We start from the raw sequence: 14,109 nt of genomic DNA, 5'->3' as shown, positions 1-14,109 counted from the left end.
TTCTTGTGGAGAGAATTACTGTTCTTACTGTCAAGCCCTTTGTATCTGAGTTTTATGTGATGTGCAGCTGTCACTTTCCTGACTGTTGAATTTAGTACTTCTTATAGGTTAGTGATTATCTCATTATCAGAAATAAGGAATCCATGCTCAAGAAGCAGTCCGTATGGGTTATTGGTACTATATTGTTGATCTTGCCAGGTTGGGACTGTTCCTGACGTGGGGGGCAATCAGTTTGGCAGATCCCAGAGTCATGAACTTGCTGGCCCATAAAGACCTCATGGGTTTTAGCAGTGACCTTTTGGAAAGGAGCCCCAAACCCCTTTCTCTCAAACACTGCCCCCTCCCCACAGAGGCATGTGCATTTTTCCTGACTTGGTCCCTGGCCCTGAATTCTGGGTTTGATGAGGTCTATTTTTGTTTTGCCACAGGTCTTCTCTGCATGGATTATGGGGTCTTAAAGTCTTTTCTTGTTGGGCTAGCTGGCCTGCACCTCTGATTCTTGCAGCCCCATGGTGCCCCTCATGGGAATGTGCCACTCCATCTCACCCCTCCATGTCCTCCGGCCCTGCCAATTAGTGGACTAATGTGGACTTGCCCCACAGAGGTTTGGTTTTGGAAGGGTGGTCCTGTGTATGTGCGATAATTAACATCCGTACATTGCTATACAGTTTATACTGAGCCTTCCGTGTTCCCATTCAAGGTCACAGTGGATCTTTAGAAGCTCTCTGATAGAGAGGGAAGAGCAGATATTCTGTTATTATACCCATTTAAGACTAGGGAACTAGAACAAAACCAGGATTATACGCATTTTACAGATAAGGACATAGAAAAAACCAGGTATCATGCTTGGTTAATTGGAGTGACCAAAAATCTGTTCCAGTAATACTCAGTCAACTCTTTATGAAGATTTTGAAGTATATAATTCTTCAGGAAAGTACATTAAGGCAATAATTTTTTTGGGCAGCAATGAGAACTGTGCTCCCATAGATGATTTACCACATATATGAGGTGCACAAGCCTACAGAGAGCTTCATCTCTTTTTCTGACTGTAGGGTTTATCTTCATTCTTTTTTTTAAGATTTTATTTATTTATTCATGAGAGACAGAGAGAGAGAGAGAGAGAGAGAGGGAAAGACACAGGCTCCTCTTTCTTCTTTTGGGTAGATACTATCCAACTGTCAAGTCAAGCCACCTGGGAATCATCCTTGATTCTTTAATCCAGGCTATAACCAAACCTTTTCAACTCTGCTCTTCAGTAGGACCCAGTTCCACCTGTCTCTGCCTTGCTACCCACCCCGGATGCAGGCTACCTCAACCGTGGTCCTTTATGACAAGGACTAACTGCAACCGCCCTCACTGCCTGCAGCTGCCACATGTTCTCCGATGGATCCACAGTCAGTGGATGTGATCTTTTAAAAATGCAAACTAGATTGTGTCATCTGTCCCTTATAATCCATTAATGCTAGTGCAACGTGGTGCCTTGGATTATACCCCAGGATGGAAAAGGATATTGGTAGAAAACCCATGAAAATCTGAATAACTTCTGAGTTTATTAATAGCAATATGGCAGCATTGATTTCTTAGTTTTAATAAGAACTGTACTGTGGTTACATAAGATGTTAACAGTAGGGGAAACTGAGGAGGACACAGGAACTCTGTAGTATCTTTGTACCTTTTCTGTAAATATAAAACTATTCCAAAATTAAGTTTATTTTTAAAAAATTAGGGGTGCCTGGGTGGCTCAGTTGGTTAAGTGTCCAACTCGATTTTGGGCTCAGATCATGATCTCAGGGTAGTGGGACTGAGCCCCTCACTGGGCTCTGCACTCACTGGGGAGTCTGCTTGAAATTCTCTCCTGTCTGCATATGCTCTCTCTCTCAAATAAATAAATAAATCTTTAAAAAAAATTAGTGGCACCCATTTCCCTGATGTTAGAGTCCAAAATCCTCAGCGTGAGCAGCTTTCTTTCTCTAGCAAGACTAAATTTATTTAAAAATTAAATAATTCCTCTAGCAAGATAAGCCTCCTCCTTATCTCCAAGTACTCAGTGTCTGGCCCATTAATAAAAGCTTGATAAACATTTGTTGAAAATTAATGAACATTATATTTTTAAAATGAAAAGATTAACTATAAATTTGGGGATTGGTAGATCTTGAGAATGTGTAAGCTAACTGAGGTGGGTTTTTGGTAGGAATCAGGCCGGCCCAGGCAATAGGTGAGCTGTTTGTGACTGTGACTGTCCTGTGCTCTCCTTGCCTCCCTCCCTCTGCCCATCCAGCCTGCTATCCTTGCAATTCAGCACCAGCCCCCACCCAGCTGTGGAGGTCAGGTGCCCATTTATGTTAATAGGAGAAAGAAAAGGGGTCTCCTCCCATCCTCAGAACTCTCTTCTCCCACCCACTCTGCCCCTGTCTCACTTCCCACAACCCACTTGTAGACAAATAAGAGTACGTTTCTGGAAACAATGCTGCCTCCTTTCAGGTCTTAACTACTAGAGTTATTCCAATGGTAGGAATTTCAAGCCAGGTAAGAGGAGCCATGTCAGGCTACCAGATGGTGGGGGAGATAAGGGTGGGTGAGCAGGCTTCAGACTAAAGCAAGGGAGATGGGATCAGGTGTTGTAATCACATTTGAGAAAAGGAGTCAGGTGACCCTCATTACACATTATAGAACCTTGTTATAATACCCCTTATTATTACTTGAACTTGGATTTAACCTGGGACAAGCCCCTTTCGTCTCATGCTCCTGCCTTCTACACCAGGTAATATCTTTTCCCTTTGCTAAGTTATCATTCTTAATAATGATAATAATAAGAAGCAATAACTATACTATTACTATTACTCTAGGTCATCACTTCATCTAAGATGTCACAACCAGAATATTTTCCCCAGTTTTTCAGATGAACAAACTCATTCCCAAGGTCATCTGCTGCTGCTAACAGGGAGATCTGGGATTTGAACTCCAGTCTTCCTGGCTGCAAAACTCTTGTTCTGCTCTCTGGCAGAAGACCTAGAGGGATTGCCTTTAAATGCTATTATCTCTTAATGAAAAAACCATAAATGCAGCAGGTCTTACAGACAATGAAGGTGGAGCATTAGAATCCTAATCTCAAGCAGGCTCTCCAGAGGGATGCTGGAGGAGGGCTAGACAGCAAGGTGGGGACTCAGTGGGATGTTTCTGTTTCCTCCTCGTGTTTTGGTGATGCTAGAAACTCTCCTGCCAAAACCCATCTGGGAGCAATATTTTAAATATTGTTCCCCCACTCCACCACTCCCCAACACCAATTTTCTTTGCACACTCTAGGATGATAGACAGAAGAATTTAATACATTTAATGCTTTTCCTTCCATTTACACTATCATAAATTACAAAGTATTATTCACTTCACAAAATAAAACCATTTTCAGATAATTTTTTGACAGTATCAAGAAGTACATAAGCTACAACAAACAAATCTGTACAGTTGGGAGGAACAATAATAGCAGGGACCCAGCAGAACCATTTTAACCCCCCCGGTGTGCCAACAAAGTCCATCCGCGTAGCCCTTGGGACTGTCCAGGACAACAATTGCACTGCCCTCCTCATTCCAGCTCATTTATCACACAGTAATTCTCTTCTGGTCACTCCAAAACAAGACTAGTGAGTAAGTACATGGATCATCTTAGACAATCAGAGGAAAAGACATTGTGGTTGGATTTCAGAAAAAAAAAATTTAGATTTACAGTTTTTGATGCTTTAAAATTTTACCTATGTTACAAAATATAGAAATCTTGCTGTGAAAAGCTCATGCTAAGATAAATATAACCAAGAAGATGGAACTATCATGATAAAATCATATTAAATCATGATCCATACAGAGCTACTTTTGTCAAGGAGGAAATATTTGTAAAAACCAAACTTACTCATTCTTACTTTTAAAAATAGGCTTGTTTATAAAACAAAAATGGAAAAAAATCAGTAATTTTTCTGCAGATTCACTTTTCATAAATACAGAAATGTGACAAAAATACAACTTGTCATTAATAGGTGAATTCAGAGTGTGGACTGAAAAGAACCTAGGGAAAGTGTTAACTTTTTACATGGCCCAGATTTAACCATCCCGCATCATTTTATGTAAAATGACCACATTCTGCATGTTCTGGGATATACACACATGATACGGAGAGACTCTGACCAATGCCAAAACATACTTTGGGATTTCACAAAATGTTTAAGGAAAGAAAATCTGTGGATGTTTCAGACCATCCTACAATTGCTATAAACATATACCGTACGACTGCAAAATGCCAGTGCTCAACAGCAAAACCTATCAAAAGCAGGGACACAGGTGGCCGGTGAACTTTCATTGCAAAGCACTGATAAGGACAGAGGTATGTCAAGATAATACTGCATTCATGGTAAACTTTTTCAGGGATCACAGCAAGAAGCAGGACAAGGAACACAGGGTCATAATCAATGCACTGCATTGAGTTCTATTTGCTGAAATAAAGTAACATTCTTGCAGCTAAAATAAAAATACATTTTACAATATAAGTTTCATTTAACATTTAACATAGAATTGTCTTCTTTCTGTAAGTGGAAAATGTATAACTGTATCAAGTACCTCTATGAATTAAATTCCCTTTAATTACTGATAAGACGGAAGCTTAAAGATCTAGGTTTTTTTTTTAATAAGTTAAAGAAAGATTTATTAATCACTCTTCCAGCAAAACAGGCATATGTAGGAGGCACAGCAAAGACCCAAGAGGAGGCCTTTGGTCACTCTCACCCCTGCTGTTCTTACGTGGAGGAGGCGAGTGTCTATGAGACACAGTAGCCGACTTGACAAATCCACTGCGGTCCAGGAAATTCTCTCATTTGTTTGGAAAACGAATCAAGTGTAAGAAATGTTTTTACTCCTCTAGCCTTATCAACTTAGATGGGGCTGGGGCCATGAGGCTCATTTCCCTGGAGGATTAAAACAAAACATCTTCATTTTCTATTAAAATCTGCACGATCAGCTTTTGGTACCGCATATCATGGAGGGTGGTGAGGGTGCTGTCCTCAGGGGACCTCATCAGTGTGGGCCCAAACACGATCCCCAGATTTTCAGCATTCATGAAATTGTCCTTCTCATTCATAGTCACCCTGCAAAACAGACATATACACAGACACATTACACGGACTTGCAGACAAATTGATATACTGATTATGCACGTATGCTCCCACCAATTTCTCTGGTTTAGTAAGTTGTAAAAGAAGACTAAGAATCAGAACTATAGAAAAGCACTCTGGGGGCAGTGAGGGTGGGGGAGGGCTGGTTAGCTTAGATGGTTAATTGTCTGCCTTTGGCTCAGGTCACGGTCTTGGGTTCCTGGGATGGAGCCCCACGCTCCCCACTCAGTGAGGAGCCTGCCTCTCCGTCTCCCTCTGCTGCTCCCCCTGCTTGTGCTCTCTCTGTCAAATTAAAAAAAAATTTTTTTAAGTATTTTTAAAAAGATAATTTTCTGGAGGCACCTGGGTGGCTCAGTCAGTTAAATGCATGGCTCTTGATCTTGGCTTAGGCCAAGACCTCCTCCATGATCATGGGATGGAGCCCCACTTTAGGCTCAGTGAGTCTGCTTGTCCCTCTCCCTCTGTCCCTCCCCCTGCTCACATTCTCACATGCTCTCTTCTTTCTAAATAAATAATGTTTTTTTTTAAAAGGTGACTTTATTTTTCTTAGATTATTGACATTGCATTTAGGCAGTGGAAATGAATTACTTAGTGAATCTGGTATAGACACATATTTAAAATTAGAAACTCAGGGACAACTTGGGTGGCTCAGTTGGTTAAGTGTCTGCCTGGGGCTTAGGTCATGATCCCGGGGGCCTGGGATTGAGCCCTGTATTGAGCTCCCCTCTCCTCTGTACCTTCTCCCTACTTGTGCTCTCCCTCTCTCTTTCTCTCTCTTTCAAATAAATAACATTTTAAAAATATATGTAAAAAGAGAAAATCAGTCCTTCTCACTACAGAAATGTGGAACTGTGATTAGGGGAATATTGGTTGGAAGGGGCAGCAGATTCTTAGCTGACCCATAGTGCAGAGGGATTTTAGTCTAAGCTTGTGTGGAAGTCTTCTCTTTCCCATAGCTTCTTCCTACTGGTATGCATGCTCACAGCAGGGAAGCTGATTGCAGACTCCTGGTCTGCTGGCAGCCCAGCATCCAAGGAGCAAGGTTACTGTAGGATGGGGCTGCCATGAGTATAGGAATAGCCAGACCATTATCACGGGACAGGGGAATGGCTGGAATGTGGCCAAACAGGAAAGCAGTTGGACATTATTTCTAGTTCCCACAGGATGAGGTCTGGAGCAGTAATTATTGTTGGAATTGAAAATCATCATTTCAACATCCAGATGAGAACAGCAAAGCCTTTAAGAATAAAAGTCAAACTCCAGAGTTGGCTTAATACCTTCCTAGTGGGATAAAATTACAGTCTCCTAGATTCTTAAGGAATTGAGGTTTTTTGGATGTTTGTAATAGATCTAAAGGACTATAGTTCTCTGTAGCAGGGAAAAATATAATTAAAACATGTTTAGATTCTACAAAGAAGGCCATCCCTTTGTTTCTATTTTCTTGGAGCTAATTAAGATCGGCTACTTAGTATTCTTTTAGGAAGAATACTTTAGGAAGTATTCTTTTAGGAATTCAGCTTGCATTATTTTCATGTTGCAAAGCTAAGGAGGTAGGAAAAAGGAACATTCTTCACAGAGTTTACATCTTCCCGTTAAGTCAGGCACCATGCCTGGCCAAACAAGATGGATAGCAAACCCTCCATGATAAAAATACTAAATTATTGGCATTAAAGTATCAACTGGGACATATCAGCATTTTCCCTAATAATGATACTTTGCCTTCCAAACAATAACAATTAGAACTAATTTCTTTCTAAAGAAATAATTTATAGCTAATTAAAAGCCAGGCTGGCATTCATAGTCTGTTACTTATCCAAAAATTACTCATACTCTTAAATTCAATAAATTAATCAAAATGGAAACTCTCTGAGCTAAATGTTATTATGGCTCTGATCACCATGAATAAAAGCAACAATATATGTTTTATAAAGGAAAAAAAACAAAAACTTTAACACCTAGTGTTTATACAGTATTATCAACTTGCTTCCTTTCACTTATTGAATGGATCTGTAAATTAGTCAGTGCAGACAATTTTTGGTTCACTTTCCTAAGAATGGGCTACTGCTATGTGTCTTCTAAAAACATAGAGGAAAGCACACAGAAATGCCCTGAGACCTCCAATATCTCAAAGACCAACTCACTGACCTCATTATATATGTACAGTGAAGGAAAGAGATCCACAGTTGGGGTAAAAGAGTTTGGAACCAGAGGCTCTAGTGTCCTGTAAATACCCAAACATCTCCACCTGATAAGATAGTGGATAGCTCTCCATGGTAGATACTTTCTGAGATGGCTCACAGTGATTCCTGCTTCCTGCAAGTCATACTCTTATATAAACCCTTCCCCGAGCACATGGGCCAGACAGTAGTGACTTACTTCTAACCAAAAGAATATAGCAAAAGCAGCTGGATATCACTTCTGAGATTGGGTTACAGAAAGATGTATCTTTTGTCTTGGGTGTTCTTGCTTACTGGCTCTGAGGAAAGCCACCTGCCATTTTGTGAACTGCCCATGGGGAGACCCACATGGCAGTGAACTGAGGGTGGCCTCTAGCAAAGAGTCAGCAAGAAAATGAGGCCTCCAGTCACACAGCTTCTGAGGAACTGAATCCAGCCATCCACCTCATGAGTGAACTTGGAAGAGCATTGTCCACTAGTTGAGGGAGAAGGAGAAGCAGACTCTCTGCTGACCCAAGACCCTGAGATCATGACCTGGGCCAAAGGCAGACACTTAACCATCTGAGCCACCCAGGTGCCCCCTGGGTGCCAAAAAGGGTGTGAAATCGACTTCTTATAGTTCTTTGGGGGCTCAGCCTCTGGTAATTTGCTGGGCAGAAACTTAGCATAGTAAGTTTTATGTTTGAGACAGAAACGTTCATAAGAGAATAACAATCTAATGTGAAATAATAATAAAAAATCAAGCTTTTAGAGCCTTTACATGAGATTGCAGCCTGGCTGTCCGTTCAGCCCTAGCCTCATTATAGGCCTTGAGCCAGAGGCAGCCAGTTAAGCCACACCTGGGTTCCTGATCACAGAGACTGTGAAATAACAAATATTTATTGTTTTAAGCCTCCAGCTTTTGGGACAATTTCTTACTTCGTGGTAGGTCACCAATACATCAAGAAAACCAAGGGATTAGAATGGGAATGTGCTTGCCGGGAAGAAGGCAGGTTCAGGAGTCTGGAACTAGAATGAGCTGAAAGAGGAAGACCAGAACACAGAATATGGGGCTTGTATGGGAGGCAGATGCAGATATGGAGGCAGCGTAGACGAATGGTTAAGGCAGACCATGGGCTCTCGATTGGACTGCCTGGACTTCAATCCTGGCTTCACTTTACCTCTTTTCCCATCAGTTATTTTATTTCCTTAAATGTCAGCAATCTCATCTGTCACATGGGGCCCCTAACAATACCCACCTCACAGACACAACACATGTAAAGTTGTGTGGTGCATCTGCAGGCACAGAGCAAGTGTTCTAGCAGTTATGAATGGGGCAGGCCTCGCAAAGGCAGCATAGTTCACTCTAAAGGAGAGTCTGTCCTCAGCAGGTGGGGGAGGAGGGTTGTGAACTCTTCCTAACACAGTCACTGTCCCAGGCAGGCGCGGTTGACAGAAGACGTGTCAAGGAGGTATGAGCTTACTTCTTGAGGTGGATCATCAGGTATCGGAGGGTCTCATAGTGGGCAGGGGGCAGCAGCATCAGCACGTCATGGACGGCTTCCAGCCTCTCATCTGCGTTGGAGATTTCTGTAGGAATACACATAAGGAGTTGATACAGTGCTGCCACATTCAAGTTTTCAGTGAAGTAACAAGAAAATTGGTTTGTTCTGGTTACAGATGGAGGGGAAGTCTTAATAAATTCATGCAATTTTGGGTAACATTTCGTTTAAACTAGTCCATCCATTTGTGTCTTGCCTTATTCCAGAAATGATTGGGGTTGGAAACCACACATGTATTGAACGTCCGCTGGGTGGATGATGGGAGGGTGGGCATAGTCCTTGTCGCCCCCCCCACCACCAGGAATCTGCAGCCCTGTAGATGTTTACCAGTGGCACAAACTGCTTTGCCCATCTTCTGAATGCTGGACTTGCTAGAGATCTCACTATCACGAGCTTTAAACTAGATCACACTTGGTAGCATTCTCTGGAAGTTGTGTGACTGGAAGGCTCCGTAACTGAATACACTCTACAACACAAGGGCTCTGGCCCATGAGCCTACCAACTCAGCTTGTGTTAATGGCACTTCTCACCAAAGTGCTGAACCCCGCTAACAGTCCAGGTTAGGAAGTAGATACTAAGCATATTCACATGCATGTTTCTGCTTTTTAGGTCTCTGATAGGTATTGGCAGCCATTCAAAGAAAGTTCTCCTGCTGTTCTTCCTGGGGCACAGGAGACCCAGCTGCCAGAACCTTCTTCACCTAGGACCACCAGGACCCAGGAAAGAATGCTCTTACCAGGAAGTGGGGCCATACCTCATCAGGAGAGTGCATCTTGCACTAATCCCATCTGGCCCACATTTATCCTCATCAGGCATCTTATTATATTTACCTTCAATGATATTTTTCATAAAACATTCCTCAAAGTGTGTTTGATTTCTGTGTCATGCATTCTAGCATCTGACTCTCCCTTTCCTTCCCATGTTCCTAGGCAAAGTGCAACACCACTTCCCACCCTCTGACCCCTTACCTCCCATCCCAATATGGTCCTTTCTCCTGACAGCAGTCAACCCAAGTGCCAAATACTGAATGAGCGACCATGGTCTGAAAGAAGACCAGCAATGATGATGTTCTGTCCCCGGCCCTATGAGCTCAGCTCTCCGAGACTAGCTTTCCTGCCCTGTGAAATGGGATTACGATATTTGCCCCCTAGGTAGATGAGAAGCTTAATCTGGAGGATATAATTGAGAGGTCCTGGATAGTACTTGACACAGTAATACCAGTTTTGAACATCGGTGGGCAAATCTTGGGGTATAACTTTAATCGATTACCAATGAGCGTGCTTAATGGATGAAAGTAGCCAATCTATTTGGTCCTCATTGAAGAATATCTGATTTTTTTTTTTTTTTTTTTACTATAGAAACATTTTTGCTTTGAGAAATAACTGAGTATCCCCGACTGTGCCAGTTCCCAGCATGGAAGGGACGAAGTGGAGAGAGAACTGCCCAGTGCCCAGCTTTGGCCGAGTGGAGTCGGCTTGGTACTGGCTCAACTCAGCCGGTGGACTCTGACTGATTTTCACTTAGCTGTACCATTGTGCCCTTGCTTGGCAAAGCCAGTGCCCATGGAATGAATGAAACAGTTCTGAGTTTTAATTTTCTTGAAGTTAAAAGCATTATACTTAACAGTTTGGTACAAATGAAAAATTAGTTCTCAGTACTTACTTGCTGCCTCAATAAATTTGGGATAGGTGTCATAGGTGATAACAGGAATGGGTAAGTCTCTGAAGTATAGTTTAAGGGCTCCAGTGATGATGTTTATGTCTGGGTAGATGTTGGCAGATATATCTGCCTTTTCACCATCTGAAAAACAATCAATGATCCAATTCCTAATTAGGACCTATTTCGCCAAGTGAAAGCATGCCCAGGAAGAAAGAAAAAAAGATCCTACAGTGAATGCAATGTGCCCGGACAAGTCCCAACTGACTCCTCTCGCTTCTAATAACACCGGCGTGTGGGAAGTAACAAAAAGAAGTTTGGGGAGAGTGATTTTGGGTCCGAGGGTAAGCGAAGCCAAAAAGGGTGTGAAATCGACTTCTTATAGTTCTTTGGGGGCTCAGCCTCTGGTAATTTGCTGGGCAGAAACTTAGCATAGTAAGTTTTATGTTTGAGACAGAAACGTTCATAAGAGAATAAATCTAATGTGAAATAATAATAAAAAAAATCAAGCTTTTATATAGCTGTACCAGTATTCTTTGGATTTGGATTTGAAGATCACATACACAACATAACTGCCAATGTCTTCAGTTTCTCTCGTCTCTTGCAGGCTCGCTGACGTTTTACTTTTATCTTGGTTCTTTCTCTTCTGTCCCTAAGGCTTTAATCTGGGAAACTCTGACCTTCTCTCAGGTATGGGTAACTTTATATCCTAACCATGTTTGCAGTCATTCTGAAGACATTCTTTGACTTTTTGTTTTACCATTAGTAAAAATCAGTCCAACTTAACTGTCACAGACTAAATTTTTTGGATACGATAGTTTCAATCATATTGAGATGGTTAGCATTTTCTTTGACATAGAGAATTGAAATAAAGTACAAATGTCTTAGCAAATTTGGTTCTAAGGATAAAAAAAATGGTGTACAGAAAACAGTGAGTGCGGTAGATGGGTTATCCGATCCCATTATTTACATATTTAACAAATATCTATTGAGACTGGACCGTGTGCCAGGCACTGTTAAGCTCTGATGAATCAGAGAAGAAAAGATATATTCCCTTCAAATGGCTCTAGTCTGTCTAGGAGTCAGGCATGCAACTCCACGGTTACAAGGAAACGGGAAGCTTGCTAGGCTGGAGACATGTGAAAACATAGGGGCTGGAAGTGGACAGAGGAGGGCAACAGGACTCTTAGGTCAGCTTGAGGTGCTCAGGGAGGATTCAGAAAAGAGGAAAGACTTGAGTGGACACCTGATCAATAGGTAAGTGTTTGCTAGGGATGTGAACACATTCTAGATGGACAGTCCAAAGTGAGCCAAGGTAGTTGTTCATGAAAACAGGTGAGGTGTATTTCAGTAAAGCTGGGGCATAAAGTATACAGGGCAGAGAAACTGGCCATGAGCCTGAAAAGATAGGGTGGCCAGATCATCAGAGACCTGTCTACTGTTCTACAGAGTGAAAGTTCTAACTAGTAGGCTAGGGGTTATATCCCTTGATTGGCTTTACTAAAATTATTTGGACTATTCAGTAGAAATATAGAATAGAAACACTAATTTGGAAAGATATATGCACCCCCATGTTCACTGCAGCATTATTCACAAAAGCCAAGATATGGAAGCAATCTAATTGTCCACTGATGGATGAATATAGAAAAGATGTGGTGTATAAATGATGGAATACTATTCAGCCATAAGAAAAAGAGAAATCTTGCCTTTTGTGACAACATGGATGGACTTTGAGGGAATTATGCTAAATGAAAGAAGTCAGACAGAGAAAGACAAATACTGTATGAGCTCTCTTATACACGGAATCTAAAACAAAACAAAACAAAATCAAGCTCATACATACAAAGAACAGATTGGTGGTTGCAGGAGGCAAGCTGTGAGGGGTGGGAGAAATGGGTGAACTGTTTTTTTAAAAAAATAAATTGAATAAAAATTAACTAATAAGGAAATACAGATTCTTGAGCTCAGCTTTCGGAATGAGTCCCCTGGCAATCTGTATTTTTAATGAGCTCCCAAGTTCTTTGACCTAAGAGATAGTATGGCTTAGAGAGCATCTGTCTCAGTCATAAATAACAAAAGGTGTTACCTTCTAAACTTCCACTGGCTTCCCTTATTTCAGTGCTGGGCATACTGCCATCCTATGCTGTTTTATTTGGAGTTTTGGGAGAAGGAAATGAGTCACAGAGATCCATGGTTGGGGGTGTAAGGACACTCTGCTGCCACGTGGACTGACCATAAATGTTTGGCCGCCAAATCAAGAATCATAAGGGCACCAAATGCTGGCTGCCCATTCAAAAAGTATTTTAATATGATTTTTAAAAGATTTTTAAAAATTTATTTATACATGAAAGACAGAGAGAGAGAGAGAGAGAATGGCAGAGACACAAGCAGAGGGGACAAGCAGGCTCCATGCAGGTAGCCCAATGCAGGACTCAATCCTGAGACCACGGGATCACTTCCTGGGCCAAAGGCAGGCACTTAACCGCTGAGCCACCCAGGCATCCCATATTTTAAACTCACATTTCCATCTGGTCCCTGGTCTAAAACTTTTAAGGAGACACTTCCCCCAGAAATGCAGAGAACCATGTGATTTGTAAAGCATTATTCCTTGGCTTCCTGAGGAATAGCTCTCAGTAGCTCTGAAACCCATCTGCACTATGAATAAAGTCTGGTTCCAAGAGAAAGGGTGCTAAGGATAGGTTACCCAGCATTCAGAAAAGCACAAGCCCACCTCTGTCAAATGCCATCTTGACATCTTCGATGTGTTCAGTGAACCCAGAGACTCTGTAAAGGCCTTCTGACTTCAATCCTGTTGATAAAAAGAGACTTTAGTTCTCTGAAACATCTACAAATGACTCTAATTCCATATTTACATTGTACAGTATCAGGAAATGAGCAAATGAGAGTCAGGGCTCTTGTATATTGTACACAATCATGTCAGAAGTGGACTTGTCCATCTCAGTTTCCAGGCAAGTCTGTCTGGATGTGCTTGTGGTGCAGTAGGGACCTCAGGGCTCTGGTCTTCTTCCTGCCTGGCTTCGCAAACTAGATGCCTGTTTAAGATTCTCATCAACCATGGTCTCCTGCTTCCTCATTCATCAGGCTGCTGGATTAGATTTCACTGCTCCAGGCATCAACCTGCTTCCTCCCCAGCATCATCTTATCCCATGTGCATGCAGGGCCGTGCTAGGAACACATACATACGTGGATGCTTGCATACTATCTTGATTTTATTGAAACAATCTAAATTTTATAGCCTTTTATGTTTATGTTTAATTATATTTATGATAATATGTTCAATGTTTAACTCAATACGATTGATTTAATTATTATACCTTCAAATAAATGATCATACAGATAGAGAAAAATAAAATTGTAGTGATGATTCTGGAAACCTGACCACTGTATACTTAGGCTGAGACAGAAATGTTGTTTCTGCTCCTAGATCTTATTAATTTATTAAGATATGTCCTAAGGCCTAGCCAGGTCCCAAAAGCCTCAGAAGGGATAGAGGGCCAGATTTCAGACCTAGCAGGTCAGAAGCCAGGTACTATCAAATTCCAGATACAACAAGAACAAGCA

General features: G+C 41.6%; 1 protein-coding gene and 1 long non-coding RNA gene across 6 annotated transcripts in view; one reads left to right on the top strand and one right to left on the bottom strand.

Annotated features, from left to right (window-relative positions):
- LOC121474914 overlaps positions 1–14,109 on the top strand; it is a 38,281-nt gene that overhangs the window by 16,842 nt on the left and 7,330 nt on the right. The window lies entirely within an intron of this gene.
- CHN2 (chimerin 2) overlaps positions 3,293–14,109 on the bottom strand; it is a 297,062-nt gene continuing 286,245 nt past the window's right edge. Inside the window, exons 10-13 of the mRNA XM_041728083.1 lie at positions 13,259–13,336; positions 10,534–10,671; positions 8,794–8,899; positions 3,293–5,126 (exon numbers count right to left, since the gene is read on the bottom strand). Of these exons, the coding sequence (XP_041584017.1) occupies positions 4,955–5,126; positions 8,794–8,899; positions 10,534–10,671; positions 13,259–13,336 (494 nt within the window). The 3' untranslated portion in view covers positions 3,293–4,954. The remainder of the gene's footprint in view (positions 5,127–8,793; positions 8,900–10,533; positions 10,672–13,258; positions 13,337–14,109) is intronic.

Source organism: Vulpes lagopus, chromosome 13 (genome assembly GCF_018345385.1).
Source record: "Vulpes lagopus strain Blue_001 chromosome 13, ASM1834538v1, whole genome shotgun sequence".
Lineage (NCBI taxonomy): Eukaryota > Metazoa > Chordata > Mammalia > Carnivora > Canidae > Vulpes > Vulpes lagopus.
Note: the sequence above shows the minus strand (reverse complement) of the source record. Positions and strands in the feature narration are given on the sequence as shown.